Raw genomic sequence first — 24,820 nt, forward strand, 5'->3', positions numbered from 1 at the left:
TCGGTATTCACTGACCTAGGGTTATCGCCAAGCCACGTGAGCATCTGTTCGTCGCCGCCCGGATCCCACAGCTTGGCGCCTTCCAAATGCCAGTGAATGGCGCTCTGCACGGCTGGAGAGGGGGGGGTTGCGCGAGCGGCTGTTCCGCTCTCGCTTACCCACCTCCCAGCCTCACGATATGTGTCCAGCTTTCATTATGGAGCCAGGGCACCTCCGCCACCATCCCAGCCTGGCTTTTTCTGCAGCTTCCAACCCGAGTTTTTCGGCAGTGGCTGCTCTGGGCGCATGCTCTATGGTTGTACTCTCTGCAGGCAGCTGGCCCACAACCATAGAGCGTGCGCCCAGAGCGGCTACTGCCGAAAAACTCGGGTTGGAAGCCACGAAAAAAGCCAGGCTGGGATGGCGGCGGAGGAGGTGTCCTGGCTCTATAATGAGAGCTGGGCCATTCATCACGAGGCTGGGAGGTGGGTGAGCAAAGCGGAACAGCCACTCGCACAACCCCACCCCCTCTCCAGCCGTGCAGAGCACCATTCACTGGCCTTTGGAAGAAGCCAAGCCACGGGAGGCGGAGAACAGGCGCTCACATGGCTTGGCGATATCCCTAGGTCAGTGAATGGCGCTGTGCCCAGCTGCAAAGGGGTTTGCCGGATGGCTGCTCATGAGCGTGGTCATTTCATGGCTGTTGTGTTGTGCTGCTGTGACAGCACAACACAACAATTTCACCCATGAGGCTGTGCCTGGCTCTTTGGGAGCCCGCTCGCAAGAGAGCAGCCGCCCAGCAACCCCAAAACAATAAACCCTCCCCCCTTAATAAAGCCCAAGCCATATTTTGTAGGTAAAAAGAAAATAAGACCCTGTCGTATTTTTGGAAAACACAGTACTACTGCAAAACAGCTATTTAAATGGTAAAACACCTTTGTAAAAATGGAAAGAACAATAGTTTGGATTTATGCATGTTCATCCAAAGCAAACTTCAATGCAATTAATGGAATTCTGAAAAATATGTACATATAACTTCAAAATAATGATGAAGATTAAACATTTGAAACTCAGTGAAGTAGAAATTATCATTTTATGATATGAATTTGATAAATTTCTCACCCTTCACTTTTGCTGAAAGGAAATGACAGAAATTACTTTTTAAAATACAAATTTTGTTTCTAACAATCCCTGCATTAGATTTGATATATTGTCAAATTTTGGATCTGTCCCTAGAAACTAAGATCTAATTGGATCAGCTGCCTTTTTCTAGAAAAAAAGCCACTTCTTCATTTTTCTACAGAATTTGAATTGATTAATGAACTGTAAACAGTTTGAGCTGCTGGTTGTTATTTATAAGCTGTTACGTGGTTTGGGACATAGACAACCTCAGATCACCTATTCATAATGTTTTTTGCCTGTTCAGTAAGAACTGGAGAATGGGTTATAACCCAAAGGACTTTCATTTATAGAGACTGTGGGACAAGACTTTTCAATTACATCTTCCATTCTTTGGGAAACCACCCCATCCATCTCCTTGTTATAACTGGTTGTCTTCCTATTAACTGTCTAGAAAGCCATTAAAACCTGACTTTTATTATTACAAACAGCTTTGGATCAGAAATTGTGAATCGAGTTGACTCTTTCTATAGTATATTTGGCGTACGGTTATTTCTCTAGGACTATGTTTACAAATAAATAATAGTTCTTGGAACGAAATTAAGAAAATCTATTTTTCCTTTGTTGTATTATAATAATATTGGATATATTACTAGAAATGCACTAGCAGATAGTAAAACATAACTGTGCAACCAATTTTATTTCCTAAATATGTTAACTTTAAAGAAAACAAATAAAAAAAACCCTTATGAAAGGAAGGATATATCTATAGTTCTTATCTAACATATGTACTATTTTGGCCTCAAATCTCAGACTTAAAACTAAAGGGCAGTAAGTCATAGTCTTCTAAGCTATAGTACTCACTCTTCATCTTTGATAGACTCAAAACAAGAGTCACAAACCCGGACTTGGAATTCAAAGCCCATTATGGGATAGCTGGAGCGTTTCGTGCTGCATTTGCCACATACTGCTTGACCACATTTCCTACAGTGATGCTGGATAATGGAAATGAAAATGAGAAGCAATCAGAAATATATTTCAAAATAAGCCAAATATTAAAGAGGAAGCAATAAAATTTTCATGTTTTCAGCCAAATGAGTTCAAATGTGGAGTCAGTGAACTTTCTCTACTATCTCGGTAGGCCTATCCTGGTTAATCTCCTAAAGACAGCAAGCTAAATCTATCCCAGATAAAAATCTCAGTTAATACGCAATGAACATTATAGATTTGTACATAACCTAATCTAGATAAATCTAATGCAGACCACTAATTTGTGCTCAGATGCATAAATAAATTTATTATATTCCTGAGTATAATTTTTAGTGCTTTTACTAGCATGATGAAGCCCTACCTGTTGGGAATTCTGAATACATTTGGTGAATTTTAGGTTGGAGAAAGGTTAACTTAAAATCCAGAAGAACTATGTTGCTCTGAAAGGCCATGAAAGATGAGAAGGAAGTATGCATGGGAGTCAAGAACTATTTCAAAAAGATACATTCTAATTATTAACTTCTTTAGCTTTCAGTTAGAAATAAAACACAGCTGGCTTCTTACCTGCCTCAGACCAAGAGTCTTTGTATCCCACATCTGCTTTATATTCCAGAAAAATGGCTGTTCACATTTCTGACAAGAATCACTTTCTAACCACTGTGGGGCCTGGAAACAAGAGTTGAGAGAAATACTTAAATATGTAATTCTGAAAAAAATAAAAAAGAACTCCCTGGCTTTAAAAATGTAAATGGAATTAAAGTATACCTTTTTTATTTAGACACAATTAGAAATAGATAAAACGTACAGTTCACAGATAAAGGCTATTACAGCAGTGTCCTTGAAACTCAGAGTGCTTTATAAAATTTGCTTCCTCTCAGATCTAATTAGAGGAATATAGCCTTAAATGGTGCACATGAGGTCACTAAAGCTGCCTCTCAGATGCCTCCTACACTTAACTTGTTATGACGCAGTTTTCACTTCACCACATTAGTGAGAAATATGCTTTTGCTACACTTCAACAATTAACTTCCTGTAGGGGGTTAAGGGCTTTTGTATTTTTCAGGGTTTGGATGATTAAGAAAAAGTACTGGGTAACTGAAAAGCTGAGGTTTTCTGCAACCAAACCATTATGCCTTCTACTTTCACTGATAATTTGACATTACATATGACTTGTTCTCATTCTGAAGTACCATCAGTGTTATTTAATCAATTAACAACTGCCTTGGTCAAAAGGGCTGAACAATTGAAATTATAGGTGCAGCCAGCAAGTATTTTTGAATGCCTGATAATCTAACTAATTTTATTCAAAGATGTAAGATTCCAGAAATTTCATCAAATATAGACAATGCTTTTAAGGGAATTAATTTGAATAAAATATGCTAGTCTGAAATAAGGTTCCTTCCAATTTTTGGTTACCATATACTAATACGATGGTGGTCTCACTGTAACAGCATCTTCACTACTATTCTGGCCTTGGAGGCTAATGTGAGGGCACTGTAACTTTTAATATTTTTTCTTGATTAAATCTTTATTTAATATAGAAAATCAAGGTTATTTCCAGATACCAACATTTCTCAAATGTTTCTATTAATGGGAAGATAACAAATATTGTACATTTTATTTCTTACAGTACACAATCTACGTATTGACCTACATGCTAGATATTTGAGGTACTAAGAGATATGTTGATGTTATACTTCATTACGATCTCAATTTTATCTTTTATCTTTAAATTTAAAAGGTTTGTTAAACATAAAAGCTTCTTAAAAGGCAATGATCTGGCAACGGCAACTAGGACAAGGTGATTCCAATTCCAAAGGACACTATACTTGAGTCTTTTGCCTCATTCCCACTTTATTTTCCAAAATATCACTACAGTATGCTCTCCTGTTTAATTGCTAAATTTGATTAATTAGTTGTGAGCTAACAGAATATAGGACTGTTATAATTAGTAGACATTAGCTTTTCATCTGTCCTTTTGATATAAACAAATAACAATGTTTAGTTTTGTTCCTACCTCTTCTCTACTAATATCCATATTCCAGACTGTGATCCCTCCATCTGCTGAACAAGAAACCAGTTGTCGTGTGAGCTGGATGTAACAGAGGGCCTGCACCTTGTCACTGTAAAAAAAACAAAATAATTATCTAGATAATTTATTAAATATTCATATTTGTATGTTTGACTTGAAACCATTCAAATCTTGTGGGGTTTGGGGGGAGAGGATATTTGCTAAGAACATTTTCAAACTACCATGGTTTTTTAAAATATTGTTATTAATTTGCATATAATACCTGAATGTCAGTTTTATATTGCATGGATTGTAGCTTTACATGTACAACTGTCTTTCCAAACATATTGCTACCCAAAATAGCAGACTATAAACTCCGGGATCCCCAGTCAAAACGGTCAAGAGTTATGGAAAGTGTAGTCTAACATACTTGGAAAAAGCCAGTTTAAAAATTGGTATTGCTGTCATCTTTCCAGATATTTAAGGGCTAACTATAAACAGGTAGTAAAGGACAGAATAGATTTGAGGAATACATTTTTGTAACTCTTGGTGCATATTTCAGCTGCTGAATTATTTTACTGATCCAGTGAAGCAAATATTGGCTCAAATTCTGCAATTTTTGATAAAGTATTTTGATCTTTTAATATTTTTGCCTTCCTCAGCAAGACAGAATCATTCTTTTTCCTGCTGTTTAATGGAGATGATGTTTATTCATACATGAGGAAAAATATTAAGTGGATGTATATCTTAAATGTTTGTTAATGTACTGTTACATTTGCAAAAATGAAGTATTTAATATATGGTGATAATGTGTTTTGTAAAAGAAGGGTTTTGCATAAACAGAATTCCAAAATTTAGTTTTTTGGGGGAGCATGGGGATGTCATTAACACTGCACTGTTCCTTAATGATAGAAGAGTCTAATGAAGCAAGAACCTCTACTGACACTTGGGAAATTAACAAATAATAAAAAGTCTTTGTCACGTATCATCTACCAGCAAATGTCTTAATTGCAGAAAAAATCTACTGCAATCTTCTGGATCACTGCAACTTATCTGCATATATTTCATGCTTTTCTATCAGCAGGCTATGTGTCTGCAATAAGGTGTAAGATACAACTAGGTAAAATTGAGAAACAAACAGAAAGATCTAAAAGCATCAGATTTCAAATCTTTACCTCAAACTTCATGGGCTTTTGAAGCTTTCAAAACAGCATACTACAATAGCATATTTAGAAACAGCACTATACACAATTCTTAGTTGATTTGTGGCTGACAGAAAGAGAACCAAATAAAACCCTTCATCCCTATATGACTAACACTAAAGGCTAATCAGAATCAATACGCTAGGAAACAAAATTGCTACATACTGATGACCTTGAAGAAGCAGGGTCCGACCTCTTCTTCCACCAATGTCCCACATAATTATGCTGTTATCAGATGCTCCGGAGAAGAGTAATCGCTGAACAGGATCCCACCACAAAGAAGAAATACTTCCTATATACATATGGGGTGAGGGTGGAGAGAGGCGAAGGGTAAAATGTTGACAACGTACACTTGCTGGATGAACTTATAAAAACAGAAATCCTTTGGCAATCTGTCTTTTAAAGGGACACTTTTATCGTAGCAAAATGAAACAGCTGAAAGGAAAATGTGACAGACCACAAAGTGGATAATTTTTTTTCTCCTCCTGATTAAAAAAAATGGTCTATGTTGAAATTGCATTTTTACCTTGGGGACATTTTTAAAATGAATTCTTCTCAGAAAACAGAGATCTCAATCTTCTTCAGCTGCTAAACTTAAGCTATTTTAGTACCTTTGAATTACAAATTAAAGATAGTCATGGGAAAAATTGTTTACTTCCTGGTAAAATGAGAATTACTGAAAATTCTATAGTTAAAAACATTATAGAATGTTTTTAATATTATAGACTTTCAGAAATGCTCATTTGTGGCAACATGCATATCCAACACCCCCCCCCCCCAACTAAAATACAGGAGGAGACCTCACAAAGGTACAGTTTTCTCTCAATCCATTTCAACTGGATTGAAATTGTAGAAGTTGAAGTGTGTCTTCATATGCAAGATCAATGCTTACCTTATCAAAGCTTCATTCCTTCCCCTATCTTTTTTTTAATGTTAGACAATGAACCAAGTGCTGTGTTGGTTAAAGAGCCAAATTAAAATAAAGAAAAACTCAACATTAAAATCCTTAGTGTTAATTAAATTATCCGATTTAGAATGAACTCATTCAGAAGACATTTCAATTTGCTCTAATCGATTCTACAGAATTGTTATGAGAATTAATAACTAGAGACTCATATAAACTATCTTATACCTTATGGGGGGGAAAACAAACACACAAACAAACGTTTCAATTAATACATTTTACCAAACTGGGTGTCTATAAGCCAATTAAAAGTATATTCATCTATAAAAGCATTATGATATACAGTATATGGGAAAACTCGGAAACTGGGAAGAGGATTTCTTATATTAAGGGAGCATTACATTTTCTAAATGATGATGTTAAAGCTATATTAGTGGTTATGCTAGCATTCCACATGACTCTCAACTCAAAAATATATAATAGATACCAGGGATTTTGAAAATTATTATATGATTTTGGTTGCACATCTAGAGTTTAACTGAAATAAGGGCCTGGACATAAGTGCACCTGGAAACTCCAAATAAAGCACTGTCAATTCTTTAGAGGAAAAGCAGTCGGTGCAGCAACACAGAATGGGATAGTTGTGCCCCAACATTTGACACCAGAAGCTGTATCTGAATAGCATTTTATCGGTAGATTGCCTTAGTCAAGTCTTCTGCAACCTCTGTGTACTAAGTGGTGGCTTCATCCCAACTGAGCAGAAAAAGTTAACTGTCCTAAGAAGGTACATGTCAGTGTGTGGCAATAAAGATGATTAACATTAGATGAACAAAAGAAAACAATAGAAAGGATGTTAAAGGAGAGATAGGGAAGAAATCCTTTTAAGAATGCCAAAGATTTTCTGACTCCTTTGTAAATCTCTTCCTCTGTTATGTGATAGTCTTAATAATATTCTCCAGAAATTAGCAAATCTCTTTATTTAGAATTTAATAATACAGTAAAAATTGGGTGAATTCAATGCTGAAACTGCTGACTAGCTGACATAGGAAATTAATACATCAGTTATCATGAAAACTGGCTGAGACTCAACTCTTGAAAGTCTGACATCTAGTGTTTATATAGTTCAAACACAAGAATAGTTTGAATGAACTGATAATTAACTGGAAGAGATGTAACATTCATTGCAGGAATCCAAAGTAAAGAATCCTAGACAGATGCTATCTAGCTTCATTTGAATATATCCCACCACTTCTCCTAACAGGTATTCTGTCCTCAAACTGCTCCTACTGTAAATATATTTTTTCTGACATTCAACCAAAATTTGCCTTCCCGTAATTTAAACCATTATTTTGTGTTCTATACTCTGAATTAATGGAAAACAGTCTTGGCTTTCTTTGTACATTTAACATTTATTTCAAATGAACATTTGAAATGTTCAGTTCAAATATAGTTTATATTTCTGGTAGAATATTAATATTCCTGTTATAAATTTAGTTTTGTAAATTTTTGAGCGGTTGTATTAATAATCATATAGCTCCCAACATTACTTAGAATCATGTGATTTCTTAACTCCAGCTCGCATAGCCCCTGTAAGGATCTTTCATGTCATTAAACTTTTTTTTTCATTTCTGGAATTGTTCATTTCTGGATGAACAATTGCATAAAGGCACGGGCTCTACTTGCATCTTAGAACTGCAGCTTCAAGGAAAACTTTGCTAGCCCACTAAAATGTACATCTTATAAAAGAAGTCACCACAGACTGATAAGTGAATGGTTGAAAGATCCAAGTCTCTGATTGTGAGAAACATAAGTAAATATTCTAAGGCTGGATTTACATACAGAGACAAACATCGTTGAAAATAAACCGTAATTGGCTGGACACTCCTAAGTGGGTTAGCAAGGATTTTAAAAAATGTAGAGCTGCAAGAGGAAGCTTAGTTAGGTTAGCAAAGATAAAATGGAGTTAACTGAATAAAAATTAATATGGGAATTGTTTTGAGGAAAAAACAATGTTTTTCAATTACATATGAATAATATTTTTTATCTGAGATAAGCATCAGATATTTTGGATCAATAACATGGTAATGAATTGTATAAAGAAAAACATTGTCTTTACAAAGAAGATGGAAGTTCACAGGGTTGTGTGTTTTTACTATGGATTTGCAATGGATGAAATCACACAGCAGGCTTCGTTACAGTGTCATCAGTATGGGAATAAACATCTAATATTGTTTCTACCTACTACATTCAGGGAAGCTAATGAAAAAATATAGACAATTTTAGGAAAGTTAAATTTAATTCAGGCATGATAATAGTACTGTAGGTAGAAAGCCAACAAACATGTGACCAGTTCTGGTTGGGATTATGCCGCCTCTAAAAGAATTTCCTAGTTGAATCTCTTCCTGAATTTGATTTGTATGAGAACATCAATATTAGAAATGAGTTTGGTATTCTGTTTCAGTTTAAATGATAATGGTAATATGACTGCAACTGGATTCAGATCTATCTCCATCATGTATCCATTTATTACATGCAGGCTTCATTACTGCTAACATAGGATTGCTTGTAAAAATTGGTCAAGACACAGTGGCATCTTGTCATGTCAAGTTTTGCCACGTTTTAAAAGAGTGTTTGAAATTGCCTGAAATTTAGTAGCGGGAGATGCTACTAAAAATGATAGTATGTGCTAAATGTAGTGAAGATCAGAAAATGGGTGATAAAGGGGAAATAAGATACAATACACTCAAAGTTGCAAGCACATTCAGGATGATTTTAGAATATATAATGGCAAAAAATAATAATGAATAATGTAATTTGAGTAGTCTTGACAGATATGAAGTGAATAGTCCATGTCTCAAGTTTAGAAGGATATCCAAAGGGTGAAAGGTAATCAAAATATTAGTCAACATTTAAGAAATGTATTTGAAGAATTTTTTAACAATTACTGGATAAAAATAATATAGGATAAACACATTAAAAAGTAGACACAATGGTATCTAAAAGGATCCAATGTGAGTTGGTCACTAGAACCAGAGGTTTAGTCTTCTGAGCATTCGGATTCATGCTGGAGCCTATCGTCAAGGAACTTCCCTCTACTGTTCTGGTAATTCTCTGAACTCTTCTCGTAGAGGAAGTTACCAGAAGATGGGGTCTAGCATGAGTCTGAAAGTTGGAAGACTTAATCTCTGGTCCCAATGACCGACTCGGGTTGGATCCTGAAACATTATTCTGGCATACTTATATTTGCCATCATTTGAAAGAAAATTCATTTCAAAGTTGTAATTCAAAATTAATTGCCTAAATTGAAAAACAAGTGCATAAAATCTAGTAAGACATTTTTAAAGACTCAAGATTGTATGCCTAAAACAGGAGATCTATTTCATTGGTTTGTTTTATGCAAACATGTAAAACATTTTAATATCAAAGTGTTTATGTATATTAGGATTTTACTGATGTTGTTCAATAAAACACTCATTTTAGACTTGGTTAGATTATTTATTGCTTTTAAAATATTTTTAAAAAAACTTATCAAACATTAACATATTTAAATTAAAATTTCAAGCTATATTTTCTCATGGCGGCCCACTAGAACTAACAATTTTAATAATTACTATGATGAAATACTGCAGTTTTTAAAGAGTTTTATAGTCTTTCATGTTTAAGTACCGGAATGATAGTTAACCATTTGGAATGAACATTTGATATTATAAAGAGGCAACTGCCTTGATCAGCATGAGCTATGCCATCCACATATTAGATGGCGAAACTATGGCCACCATTATTCATCTTTGATAATCTTTCTTGAATATTAGAATGCATATTATGGACCGAATGCGACAGTTGATCCAAACCTATACCAAACGTACTGGATATAGGGGTTATGACTGCCAAATACTATTTTTTTTTTGAATCAGCCTCCATTAACTTAAACAAAATTTCAAGCTGAGGCAATAATTGACTGAGAGAGTATAGCGGATATCTCACTCCAACATTAAGGATCAGTTGCATCTCTAGTATTTCATTTTATGTAAAAAAGAAAGATTTGAGCCTCATTCAATTGAAAAACAAGTTACCTTCATGACCCTTGAGAGTTGTGATCACTGAACTCGTGCTCTGTTCTAACTTCAACAAAGTAATCTGTCCAGAGTAGTCTCCAATAAAGGCATGCTGGGTTTCAAAGTCATATCTTAATACAATCCCAAGTCAAGGAATATGTTTTCAAGTCTCAGTAGTTCCAGCAGAAGCAAAAGACTGACCATAAAAAGTAATCCATTTTAATTTCTTGAAAGTAGTTAGTAACCTGTAACCAGACTTGTTCATTTAGAATCCCAGATAAGAATTAGCGAGTCTACTTTTATTTTGCAATAAATAAATAAATAAAATATTATGGATGTCTAAAAATCACTGTCAGTTATCGCGTCTAAAACATGCATATTTTTCATTGATAGAATTTATTTTCATAGACCCAGCTTAATGTTCCCCTGTAAACAAGACAGAAGAAGGACAAAGAGAGAAATATAAAATTGCACTCATGTACTGTAGATAATAGCAGTCCCTCTATACAGGAGGTGGAATGTTATCAAAAACAGCATGATGAGAATTGAAAGAAGTGAGCATACAGCTACCCTAAGTGGGGGCAGATGAGACTGAGGAGAAACCGTTTCAGAGAACAGAAATTACACTAAGAAATGTCTTTCTTGTCAGCTAAAATCCATATTTACTGATTATGTAATTAAATCTATACATTTATTTTGTTACCATCTCTTGTACAGTCATCTTTTTTCCCAGTCTATAAATCTAATAAACTTTGGTGAAAAAGCAATCTCCTATCATATGAAAAATTTATTTTCTCACACTAACCCTATTCTTATTAAAAAAGAAAAAAATTAAAAACTTTTTGGCTCCCCAAACAAGGATTACAGGCCGATCAATATATTTAATGAATCAAAATAAATCCAAATAAATTGGATAGATCATAATATGACTTTACAAAAGTATGCTTTTGACATCATTCTGAAAAATAATGTCTGGCTATGAACTATTTCAGGTAATGCAAAAAGGACTCACAGGCTGAGATATCATAGAGAAAAGGCAATTATTATATTATTATGCTAAACTTATGCATATATATATATATATATAATATATACAACTGAAATAACTAATTAAAATAAATACAGCAACTATGTAGTACTCAGCAAACAGGTTCCCAACTTTCTTCATTAGATGTTATATTATTTAGTTATTTCAAGGAAAGGCTCTTCTTTGTCTTCCAAAATCATTTTCTTCAGCTCTTTTCTGCAACAGCTAGGGCTGAGAAAGGAAGATAAAGATGACTGAGTAGAATCAGCAACAGCTGTTCCCTGCTCTTATCAATCCATTTATTTAAATAAAATGGATGTTGAAATAGTACGAAATGTTTGCTAAGTCAATAGAAAGCATTCTTCTACTCAAATCATTTGAGAAAAGGTATAACCTACCACCTATCGAAAGTCTATTTGGCATAAGTGGCAAATAATGTACGAGTCTCAAATTCCAAATTCCTTATGCTAATATATTCCAAGTAACATTTTATAATATTTTTACAATTACAGTAATAGCAAAAACTTTTAAGGTGATTACCGATAGTTTCTTGATAGAACTTGAGAGAACACCATGAAATACAAATGCGGCAAAATATTAAGATTGGTTAAACAAAGTTTAAGAAATTGCATATCTGCTGTGATACAGCTACTTTGAAGGATACTGTAGGCAAGATGCCCAGGAAGTGAAGTAGTGTCTTCCCAACATATTTCCACTTCTGGTACACATCCAGCTGACAGATTTATCATGGCCAGTGCTAATCACCCATTCTGCTTCCAAGCAAAAAGTAATTGCTGACACTCTGTTCTGGTGTGCTGTACAGACAGACAAGAAATTACAACACAGAGACAAAAATATTTATACATGAAATGGAATGCACATTATTAAGCCTAGATTTGTTTCTCTTTCTTTAGTATTCGCCAGACATTAATTCATTTAATTTTTCACCTCACTACTTATTTCCTTCAAATGGAAATGAAACATTACCTTTCATTAATGCAGGGTAATGAGAATTCCTAAGTGTAATTACACCACATTGTAAAATTAAACCAAGAAGAGAGAAAAACATTATGAAAAAGAGACACATTATAACATTAGTTTGAAATCAGAAAAGTCTTGTTTTGGAAAAAAGGCAACAAATTTTAATATAAAAGCTGTCACATTATTTTAAAATAAGGGTTATTTCAACGCCACATTCTTATCTATGGCTTAGTTGCAAACAGGATTGTCTTACTTTGTGTTGGCATTTCAGTTAAGAGCTGCTTATGAATGGAGCAACATATTGTTTTAATATTTTTGGTTTCCTCTGTGAGTGCCTGTGTGTGCACACAACATGCACATACTACTACTACTACCAACATCACCACCATCACCACCACTACTACTTGTAGGGAAAACAAAGTAATGTTCTAGAATTCATTTCTTTTCAAATGAAGCCAAATGAGAATTGCATGAATTCTGCCCTGACACATGTTTAGGATATTATGCTGTGCAGGTTTGGTACAGGAAAGAAAATAGAATAAGAGAATTGAGGGGTCCTTGGTGCTCTCTAAGCTTGACTGTTTACTTGCAGCCATTTCATTATCGTAACTAGATAACACCAACCCTGGTTACAAAAATTCTCCTTCATAAGAATATGAGAATTGTTTACCGGATTATAAAAGTTACAATTGTTCTCTTTAGGTTCTACAGTTATAGTTCGTATCATTCAACCAATGTCGGTTCATATATATGCTTATTACTTATTTATGAATCCATGTGACTTAAAATTAAGTCAATATTCCATATAATTACAGAAGGCTACTCGTATCTGCAGGGATACTTCATTATCTCATTACCTGATAAGTCTTGACAAAATTCATCTTATTAAAGTCTTCTGAGATGTGAAATTCCTGAAATCATAAACAAACAGTAAGATATATGATCTAGAAATCCTGTTGATGCCTGAAAAAAATACCTTCACAACCAAAAACAAACAGAAATGTGGGAACCACTGCCTCCTACTGAATGATTAACAGCCTCTGTTAGCTTGCAATTAAAATGTCAAGGTTTGGACTACTTTCATTTAGGAAACAGAGATGAGCTTGGCTACTGTGATAAAAACTTGTTCTGAGTGGATCTTCTGTTAGAATTTCTTGGATGTTCTTTCGAAAGACGACTACAGTGTGTCTTATGGTATCTGGATGCTATGGTTCTACTCTCTAAATATGTTTGAAAGGCCTTCATATAAAAATAGCAATATTTCATTCTTTTTTATTTTGAGAATGAAATACTCTACCCTTTTATAAAGAAAAGTCTCACTGCAATCAATGAAATTATTCCAGCCAGGAGTGCATAAGCTTTTACTATAAAGATGTTTCATGTGGCTTTAAAAAACTGGCACAGGAAAAAGCTATTAAAACAAACAAAATTTGCTTAGGAAATATTTTATCCATTGAAATTGTGACTTCATAATGAGGAATAGTTGAACATTTTTGTTCTTCAATTAATATGGGATCTATTCCTACAAATTTCCAAAGCATGTCTAAAATAATATGCTGAAACTTCACTTTTTAAAAAAAAAACATCTGTGCAGAAGAAATGACTACCTGTTAGGCTAAGTTACAACTTTTTGCTTGTTTTAAATATATCAGCTTTGCTCTGTAGATGTATTCAACTCAGAGCTTTGGAGTACAATTACCTTGTCTATATTCTGATTTCCCATACAGACTTATTTCATATTTTTTCTAATCACAAATGTTAGTTTCACCATGAAAATCAGGAAATACCTCAAAGGTATAGAGAAAAGTAATGATAAATGCTGATAAAAACTGTGTTTTTATCCTGGTCTGAAATACTAACATTTCCTTTTTTCCCTTCTGCAAAGTCAATTTTAAGGTTTTTGTAAATATGACTGATTTTCATAGCTTACCAAATTAAAACAAATGCTAGATAAGCAGCAGATACACCTTATATTTCTCACCAGAAAATGAGCTAAAAATTTAATTTGTATACCGTTTCATTAAAAATACTTGCAATGGAAAGAAGCTTTTGTACTTCTGTTCCTAAAGAGATGGGTGCCCAATTGGAAAGAATTCTAATCTAACTCTTTTCACGATAGCCTCCTGCAGCACAATAACTGACACGTGAGAAATAACACTGCTCTCTATAGGACAGATTTGACATAAAGTGGTTACAAAACTAAGTAGGGTTGCACGTGGTTAGTGTTGAGATGGGAAAACGCAAATATCAGGCTGTAAACTCAATTATGAAATTAAGAAAATATCCTGGCAGGCCTTACGATTGTTACAATATTAACATACAGTGGGGCAAAAAAGTATTTAGTCAGCCACCAATTGTGCAAGTTCTCCCACTTAAAAAGATGAGAGAGGCCTGTAATTGACATCATAGGTAGACCTCAACTATGAAAGACAAAATGGGAAAACAAATCCAGACAATCACATTGTCTGATTTGGAATTTTTTTACAAATTATGGTGAAAAATAAGTATTTGGTCAATATCAAAAGTTCATCTCAATACTTTGTTATACCGTATTTATCGGCGTATAACACGCAGTTTTAAAACTAAAATTGCAAGCTTAAACCCTGCCTGCGTGTTATACGCCGATACTGCGTGTTATACGCCGGGTCCACTGTTCCCTCTAAGGTGTGCGGCCGCGCGGCCGCGCACATGGCAAGAAACCCCCGCGCAGAGGTTTCTAACTCCCGCGCAGAGGTTTCTTTCAAAGCAAACGTGGGGAAGTCCTTTGCAGGCAGCTAGAACTGGCTGCCTGCAAAGGACCTCCCCAAACTTGTTTCAGCGGCAGCTCTCAGCCTGGCGGCAGCGTCACACAGACTGTGGAAGGAGGGGGAGGAGGAGGGAACCAAAGAGAGCTTTTACCGAGTCTGCGCCCCACAGCCAGGACCGTCCTGGCGCCTCCAGCCACGTTTCTTCCTGCAAAGCCCTTCGGGCAACCCGAGAGTTCCGCTTGACGCCAGAAGGGCTTTGCAGGAAGAAACGCGGCGTTTCTTCCTGCAAAGCCCTTCTGGCGCCAAAAGGAACTCTCGGGTTGCCCGAAGGGCTTTGCGGGGAAGAACGCGGCTTGAGGCGCAAGGACGGTCCTGGCTGTGGGGCGCAGACTCGGTAAAAGCCTCTCTTTGGTTCCCTCCTCTTCCCCCTCCTCCTCCTCCTCCTCCTCCTTCTTTCTGGAGCCCCTTCCTCAAAGATTTGGTACCAAAGCAATGGCGGTGAGGAAGTTGTGTCTTTTGGATTTTGCACTGTTGTCTTTTCAATGGTTCTCAGACTGGTTGAACCTTTAGCAGCTGGGGTGATATTCTTTACTGTTAAGGTTACAATTGGATGTGTTGGACAAATCTTAAAAGATGAAACTTTTATTAAAACGTTTGACTTAACTAAAAACGTCTTCCTTTTTCTTCTTCTTAAATATGATTTATTTATTTATTTTTACTTCAGAAGTTTGATGACCGTTGTACAAACTAATCCAACCTAAATGTAGAGGAGGAGAAGAAGGGGGGGGGGATTTAAAAAGAGCAGAGGGAAAAAGAAAAGAAAGCATGAAGAAAACATAAAGAAAGGGATGGGAGGGAGGGAAGGAAGGAAGGCACTTTATGTTGAGGAGTTAATGTTATAATTCATGTTCTAATGTTATAAATTTTAATCCAACATTAAGTTCCGAGCTTCCAAGTCATTTATTTTTAATGAAAAAATTTTTACTCAAATTTTTGTGTTAAAATGGGGGATGCGTGTTATACGCCGATAAATACGGTATATCCTTTGTTGGCAATGACAGAGGTCAAACGTTTTCTGTAAGTCTTCACAAGGTTGGCACACACTGTTGCTGGTATGTTAGCCCATTCCTCCATGTAGATCTCTTCTAGAGCAGTGATGTTTTGGGGCTATCGCTGGGCAACACTTTCAACTCCCTCCAAAGGTTTTCTATGAGGTTGAACTCTGGAGATGGCTAGGCCACTCCAGGACCTTGAAATGCTTCTTACGAAGCCACTCTTCGTTGCCCGGGCGGTGTGTTTGGGATCATTGTCATGCTGAAAGACCCATCCAAGTTTCATCTTCAATGCCCTTGCTGATGGAAGGAGGTTTGCACTTAAAATCTCATGATACACAGCCCCATTCATTCTTTCCTGTACATGGATCAGTCGTCCTGGTCCCTTTGCAGAGAAACAGCCCCAAAGCATGACGTTGCCACCCCCATGCTTCACAGTAGGTATGGTGTTCTCTGGATGCAACTCAGCATTCTCTCTCCTCCAAACACGACAAGTTGTGTTTCTACCAAACAGCTCTATTTTGGTTTCATCTGACCATATGACATTCTCCCAATCCTCCTCTGGATCATCCAAATGCTCTCTAGCAAACTTCAGAGGGCCCGGACATGTACTGGCTTAACCAGGGGGACATGTCTGGTACTACAGGATCTGAGTCTCTGGCGGCGTAGTGTGTTACTGATGGTAGCCTTTGTTACGTTGGTCCCAGCAATATGCACGTAATTCACTAGGTCCCCCTGTGTGGTTCTGGGATTTTTGCTCACTGTTCTTGTGATCATTTTGACCCCACGGGGTGAGATCTTGCGTGGAGCCCCAGATCGAGGGAGATTATCAATGGTCTTGTGTGTCTTCCATTTTCTAATTATTGCTCCCACAGTTGATTTCTTCACACCAAGCTGCTTCCTATTGCAGACTCAGTCTTCCCAGCCTGGTGCAGGTCTACAATTTTGTTTCTGGTGTCCTTCGACAGCTCTTTGGTCTTCACCATAGTGGAGTTTGGAGTGTGACTGTTTTGAGGTTGTGGACAGGTGTCTTTAATACTGCTAACAAGTTCAAACAAGTGCCATTAATACAGGTAATGAGTGGAGGACAGAGGAGACTCTTAAAGAAGAAGTTACAGGTCTGTATGAGCCAGAAATCTTGCTTGTTTGTAGGTGACCAAATACTTATTTTCCACCATAATTTGCAAAAAAAATTCTTTCCAAATCAGACAATGTGATTGTCTGGATTGTTTTCTCATTTTGTCTCTCATAGTTGGGGTCTACCTACGATGTCAATTGCATGCCTCTCTCATCTTTTTAAGTGGGAGAACTTGCACAATTGGTAAATTGACTAAATAGTTTTTTGCCACACTGTATAGATTTGAATATGAAATTACTAAAAGTTGCATTCACCTCAAAGAAAACTACTTGCTAGATTTTACTGGAAAACGTCACAGATGTTTCATTAAACAGAAAATCAAGTAGAGACTATATAAATTAGCCCTAAATCTAATGATACAAAATCAGCACACTATTCCATAATGTGTTATTGCGGGAATCTCAAAAAATGTTTTTGAACAATGATTACCAAAGTTCATTTGTGCACATTTGCATTGAAAGCTTAGGATTGATGAATACTGGATATTGATGTGCAATGTGAATATTTTAGCAACATTTAAATGTACAGTCAATTAAAAATGAATGCTTACCATAATGGCTCCGTTATCTTGGCCTACAAATATTCGTCTGCTGTCATGATGATAAGCCATAGCTGAACAAGGAGCTGCCCAAAGAAATGTTGATTTGTAAAGTCAGTATTATACTGAATTGAATTTCTGTCTATCAAAGCAATAGCAAAGAAATGATTTTACATAACCAAATGTGACATCATAAAAATTCTGATTCTAATTCATTAGAGACAGATATCAACTTAATTGCATATAAGTGCACTTACATGACATTGTATGGTAGATGCTGGGCCAATACTGTCCACTGTCTCTCTTCAGCCATACTCTAATCGTCCTGTAAATATAAATATGGGGGGAAATATTAGGAAAATTATTATCCTAATAATCAGTCTATTTGATTTCCCCCCAAAAAAATCTGCAGTAGGACAAACTATTCTAATACCAAATTGTTTTGACTTCTGAATGTGTATAGTTACTAAAATGTAACACTTCTTTTTTTAAAACAATTTTTATTTATTTTTGAACAAAGACAAACAAACATAAAAATAAAAAAGCTATCTTCCATTACAAATTGTAGAAAGTGTGTCAGTTGGTTACAGTATTTCCATGCATCTTTTCCATAGTCATCACCTGCTTTTCATATCAAATCACATATTTTGAATTCACATATATTCATGTATATCACTATTATTATATTTCAACCTTAATTTGACTATAATTGTTTTTACATCCTTTATATATAATATTCAAAATCTAGAATAGGATTATATGATAACATTCTATTAAATCATCCTAAATCATCCAATCACAATACATCTTTATAACATATTCTAGATAAAGCTTTTAAACCTCCTCTCATATTCTCCATGTGTTGTTTATGTAAAATTTCATATTATCAAACTAATATATCTATACGTATTGTTATCATTATTAATCATTATTTAACTATTGTCATTTCATTTTATACATACTGCTAGTAAACTAAATTTAGCTTAGTTTTTATTATACATTTTCATTGCATCAACCTGTATCTTTCCAGTAATAGTGCAGTCTTATATCTCTTGCCATTTGTAGCATTAATATTCTAGTTACTTTTTTAAATAAATCTTGTATGAACTTCTCTTCCTTTTGTATCTCAAAATAGCTCGAAACCCAGCATCTGTTCTTTCCATCAGCTTATCTTTGGTTATCACCTTCAGGAAAACTGTAAAGACCTAGCTGTTCCAGCAGGCCTGGAGCTGTTGACCTCATTGTTGAGGTCCAGCCCCGGTTAGAATGAATGCATGTGGTTTTGTGTTTTTAAACTGTCTTTTTTCTTATTTTTTTATTTCTTTTTTTCTTCTTTTGTAAGCCACCCGGAGTCCTTCGGGATTGGGCGGCACATAAATCTTAATAATAAATAAATAAATAAAATCACTGGTGCTTCTGTCAAGATTTCTCTCCTTATCTCCGTCAACTTTTCTCTCTTTTTTCTTCTTCTGTGCTTTGAAGTCTCGGGTAGAGTTACAATCCATCTATCTCCCCTTTCCATATTCCGCTCTTGCCATTACCAATCACACTCACTTTGTTGTCAGTATCCACAGATTTCTTATCTCTTTGCTCATTTTTGTGCTCTTCCTGCTATCACTCTCAGTAAACAAACTGAAAGAACCTTGAATCTCAAGTGATCAAAAAGAAAGAAGAAAAAACAATGTATCCAGCCACCAGCCTCTAAGTGGCAGTGAAACTGCTTTTCCTCCTGTTGTTACAACTCTCTTTATAATCCTTATTATCTTCTTTATGTTCCAAGCTCAAGAAAAAAAACCCTAAATGGAGATCAAAAACAATCCAATCAAGCATTATAAAAAGAAGGAAAAATTAATTCATAGGTGTAAGCAAAAGTGAAAAAGAAGACAAAATTAATCCATTCAGTTTAAAGAATAGGGAGCCTTTGCAAAAATTCCATCCATGAAAAAAAAATTAGAAACAGGATAACTCACTAGGTTTAATGTAGATTAATTTTACTGCTTACAGTCTTCTATCTTCAATTTTAATTTAATTTAAGTTTTTTGGGGTAGTCTCTTTTTCTAATAATAAAATTTCCTCATCAATTCAACACACTTTCTCTTTTCACTTTCTTCCCGTTCCGGAACTGTCCCAACTTCAGCAGCTTCATTAGCTGTGTTTCTGTCGCCAGAAAAAAAGGCTATTCCTGGATCTTTCAGGGACTTTGCGGTGTCCCTGAGATCAGCAGGAGGTGCCGCCCCCAATCACCGTCTCTGCAGGACGGTTTAGATCCAAATGGACCATCCAGCAGCAGAAATATCGAATGTGAAGTCGGAGCACCAAGATCGCATGTCGTGCTGTGGCGACGTCAGCCCTTTCCCCTGAAATGTAACACTTCTTATAGTAAGAGAGAACATGGCAAACGCTAAATCCCACATTCTTAGTAATTTAAATTGATATAGATCACATAAGCAATTGAAAGACTAATATAATTAAAAGACATCCATATAATACAAAATAATACATGACATATTGAATGCAATGGGGCAAGAGAGATAAATGGTATTTTTGCAATCAATTCTTGCTTACATCAAGAAATTCTACTCTAGCTAGCAGTTGTCCATCAAATATATTTATTTATGATGTTATCTCAAAGTTTGGGCAGATAACAGGGTTGTAGAACATTTGAGCTGCCACTTCTGTTTCTCTAGTAAAAGGGCACAGACAGATACAATTCCAAATATTTGACGTCAGTGTTTGGCAATTGTGATTCTCTAAATGTTGATTTGATTTCCCAATAGCGTCAACCAGCATGAACAATGTTGAGGAATGCTGTGAGCTATAGTCTATTGTCTTCTGGAATGCTACAGGTTTACTCCCCCCCCCCCCCCGCACTGCTTTCACTACATTCAGAAACTAAAAGTATCAAAGCAATAATAAAAACAAAGTTCACTTGACAGCAAAGGCTAAGTCACAAAGATCGTTTCGGAAGATAAACTTCTAGGCTTGTAAATAGATGAACTAGTAGTTAACCTACTGAGAGTTTACACATAGTGATTAATTACACCTCAGCATTCAGCTGACAAATGAAATGATATATACATGTTGGGAGGGGGACCCTTAAGTTGTGTTATACCTCACAGTGCTTGACCTGTTTCTGTAGTACCTAACAATGCACATTAATAATAAAACCAATTTAATCTTTCCCTGGTTTCAATTCATATTTGAAGTAAGAACTGAGAATAAAAAAGAAACAGCAATGGAGCAGCATAGTTCATCCACATTGAAAAAAATACATATTATTCCCCTAGCTTCAGTGTAATTAATACAACTGATGTAGTATTCCCTGAAGGCTCTTGTAAACTACTAACTATTAACCCTTTGGTCTGAGAAACAAGATCATTATCCAATTATTTAAGAACTCTGCAGGATAATTTCTCTATAATACCTAATACTCTATTAGCTACTTAACAATTGTAACTTTATTGTGAATATCAAATGCATATAAAGAACCATTCAAAGAAACATCTAAAGAACAATTTTACAGATCATGTAAACTCAAAGTATTCTGCATACAAATTAAACAAGTTACTGAGTTTTAATAGCTATCCAAACCAGTTTCAATAGATATTGTTATAAGATACCTATATCTTACAGAAGAGGCAGTCAAACATTCCAAGAAAACATGTCTGTTTATAATACTGCCCCTACTAAAACAAAATAAGGTTTTGCTTAAATAAACCCAGCTGTGCAATAAAATCATGGTTGATAAAAAAATATTAAATATCCTTTTGTTATGTGGAGTTCTAATAAAATAGAACTTTTCTGATTTAAGAATCAGAAATAAGGAATATAACTATTAGATAATTATAAATTATTAAGGGAACTCCAGTTAGTATCATTCTAAGTATTATGAATAGCTTTGTAAGTATATTTTCATCACAGAGTTTGCCACACTCTGCAGTAATCTGGAAAATATTACTCCAGACAACATGGTTATTTCTTAGTATTTTCTTCCTACTGTTAATGTTAAAGGGACAAAAAAATACAAGAAAAAAAATGTATAGGGAATGTTTTCAACGTTTTAGAGAAAGGTTTTCCTTGACACACTATCAAAATGCACCCTTCTGCAATACAGATGTTTTTCGAACTTTTGTTGCAAATTGTATTACAAACATACTTCAGTGGCAAAGCAATAACTAACTCCAAACTTCCTCTCCCTCTTCCCATCCTATAGATCAGGACAGTGGGTGAAATTCAATTTTTTTTACTACCAGTTCTGTGGGTGTGGCTTGGTGGGTGTGGCAGGGGAAGGATACTGCAAAATCTCCATTCCCACCCCACTCTGAGGCCAGCCAGAGGTGGTATTTGCCAGTTGTCCGAACTACTCAAATTTTCTCCTACTGATTCTCCAGAACCTGCTGAATTTCATCCCTTGGATCAGGGGTCCCCAAACTTGGCAACTTTAAGACTTGGGGACTTCAACTCCCATTTAGGAAGTTGAAGTCCACAAGTTTTAAAGTTGCCAAGTTTGAAGACCTCTGCTATAGATGCAAGCACAAAGACCACACTTTATTACTCCCATCAAGTAAGTAACACTGTCAGGGGGATAGTAAGAGTTACAGTCCAACTCCCCCCACCTTTGGGGATGATGGCAAAGAAGCAACTCTTATTAGTTCGCTCCCACTTATCACTGGAACCCATCAGACCAGCATTGCTCTGTGCTTCCAACTCTGCGCGAACAATGAAATACGGCTGTGTGAACGTGTTTTCAATTGCTGTGGAAAAGAAACCGCCCTTGTTTGCTTTTTCCTCTTGCCCTAAATATTTATATATGCCCGGTAAACCCCGATTCCCCCCAGTCAGTGGGAGGGAATGATGGGGCTGGTAGTCCACCCACATGGGAAGGAAGCAAGGGCTCACCCCCGTAGGGGGTGTGTCGCATGCCGCTTCGCAGGAAAGGGAAGGTCCCTTCGGAGCAAAGACCCGAAACAGCTCAGGGGTCTTAAACAATTGCACTGAGTTGTGGTTTCTTCTTGTTGTTTTGGTTATCCCGAGCGCAGCGCGCCTTTCCCGCCCGTTCCTCGGAGAGGGAAAAGAAGCGGTGGCCGACTCCGCGCGACCCTCTCCGGGGAAGCGTCTTTCCTCCGCCGCCGTCGCTTCCCCACCTGTCCTCGCTGGCCGTAATGATGCCGTCCTCTTTGGGGATCGCGAGCGCGGCGGTGACGGCGTCCTGATGCCCCTCGATCTTGCTCAGCAGCACCGGCCGGCTGCTCTGAGGCCGCGAGTGAATCTCGGCCGCCATCTCGCCCAGCAGGCCGCGGTCGGCCAAGTCCAAGCAGCCGCCCAGAAGAGAGAGCGAGCGAGAGAGCTTGGCCCTAATCGTGGGAATAGCGGCGCCCCCAGAAAGCCTCAGCGGCCAGCCATTTTCCGTAATGACCGAAGTAGCGCCGCCCCCGGAAGTAGTCGGAGTTGGGAGGGGAAGGCGAGATTGACCGGGGTAGCGGCGGCAACGCGGGGCCGCTGGGTGGGGAAATAAGATGGGTGGGGAAGGCCGGCGCGGCCGGAAGGTCGCTCATTTGAAGAGTTGTGGGCGGAACTTCGCAATCGGGTTACAGACATGAGAAGTATATAGATCAAATGTCTTTAGGTATGGGGTGGGTGGCTGACAAGACCTTTTGTGTAAAATACCTTGAAGATGTGTGGACTTCAACTCCCAGAATTCCCCAGCCAGCTCAAGCCTACAAAAGACGAAAAGTCTTTTACTGGTGATACTTAGGAGTAAAACCCCAGAAAAGTCTGGTATTTACTAACAAAAGTGACAAGTAATTGAAGGACTTTAATGCACAGCTCTTCAGGCTGTGCCACCTCTCGGTTGGATTGCTGCAAAGTGCTCTACATGGGGCTGCCAACCAGAAAAAAAACTGGTCCAGAATGCAGTGGCAAGGATAGCAATGGGTGTGTCACATGTGCATGTGTTTCTGCTACCTTGGTTGCTTTTGACTGCAATTCAAGGAGTTGGTTTTCACTTATAAAGCCATGCATAGCAAAAGGCCTGATACTTAAGCCACTGTATGTCCTCATATGTCCTCCATGGTGCTGGAGAAGACTCCTGTGAGTCCCTTGGACTGCAAGACGATCAAACCAGTCAGTTCTAGAGGAGATCAACCCTGACTGCTCTTGAGAAGGCCAGATCCTGAAGAAACTCAAGCAGTTTGGCCACCAAATGAGAAGGAAGGACTCACTGGAGAAGAGCCTAATGCTGGGAAAAATTGAGGGCAAAAGAAGAAAGGGACAACAGAGAATGAGGTGGCTGGATGGAGTCACTGAAGCAGTGGGGAGTTAAATGGCCTCCAGAGGATGGTAGAGGACAGAAAGGCCTGAAGGAATATTGTCCATGGGGTCACAAACTTTTCCTGAGAACTTTTCCTAATCACCCCTAATTTAAATATGATAGGTTTTTTTAAATATTTTTTTTATTACATAAACAACACATACACACAACAATGAAAAAACAAAGAAAAAAGAAAAAAAATACAATCATCACATACAGCATGTCGTTTGGTTACAGGTGTTTTAACATTTATCATTCTTCTACATTTATTATCTGTACTAATCTATCCTAACTATATTTCCCCCCACACACACACTTTGTATCTCTCTGTTAGTTATATATACATATAGCCCAGGTTCAAATCCCAGTAAGGGTGTGGCTAGCTGATGAGAGCTAAATAGCTTGAAATAGATCTATACTAGTCTCCCTTTATTTATTTATCAGCACAAATAAAAAAAAAAACACACAAATATAACAAAGGCAACAGTAAAAATATTGGGTTTCTGTCGTGATGGACTCTTGTGACGAGCCGAAGGACAGATGATGGAAGCAGTTAGCTTCCTCCCATAATTGGGGCTTACCAGGGGTTGTAAAAATCTAATATATATATTTAATACACACAATAAAAAAGACAAAAAAAGAAAAAAAAACACAAAAAGAAAAAAAAACCCATCACATACAGCATGCCGTTTGGTTACAGGTGTTTTAACATCCATATTCTCGGATAATATTTACCATCTCAGACTTTTCATCTAGTATAACTAAAT

At 36.7% G+C, this 24,820-nt stretch overlaps 1 protein-coding gene across 1 annotated transcript in view; it reads right to left on the reverse strand.

The window, feature by feature from the left end:
- Positions 1–23,188, reverse strand: part of WDFY1 (WD repeat and FYVE domain containing 1) — a 32,700-nt gene extending 9,512 nt beyond the window's left edge. The window contains exons 1-10 of the mRNA XM_032225032.1: positions 22,888–23,188; positions 18,001–18,068; positions 17,756–17,829; positions 13,128–13,179; positions 11,952–12,105; positions 10,279–10,391; positions 5,467–5,593; positions 4,106–4,211; positions 2,653–2,754; positions 1,963–2,093 (exon numbers count right to left, since the gene is read on the reverse strand). Coding sequence (XP_032080923.1) covers positions 1,963–2,093; positions 2,653–2,754; positions 4,106–4,211; positions 5,467–5,593; positions 10,279–10,391; positions 11,952–12,105; positions 13,128–13,179; positions 17,756–17,829; positions 18,001–18,068; positions 22,888–23,024 — 1,064 coding nt within the window. The 5' untranslated portion in view covers positions 23,025–23,188. The remainder of the gene's footprint in view (positions 1–1,962; positions 2,094–2,652; positions 2,755–4,105; positions 4,212–5,466; positions 5,594–10,278; positions 10,392–11,951; positions 12,106–13,127; positions 13,180–17,755; positions 17,830–18,000; positions 18,069–22,887) is intronic.
- Between the last annotated feature and the right edge of the window lie 1,632 nt (positions 23,189–24,820).

This window comes from Thamnophis elegans, chromosome 10 (assembly GCF_009769535.1).
Source record: "Thamnophis elegans isolate rThaEle1 chromosome 10, rThaEle1.pri, whole genome shotgun sequence".
In the NCBI taxonomy this organism is placed as follows: Eukaryota; Metazoa; Chordata; class Lepidosauria; order Squamata; family Colubridae; genus Thamnophis; species Thamnophis elegans.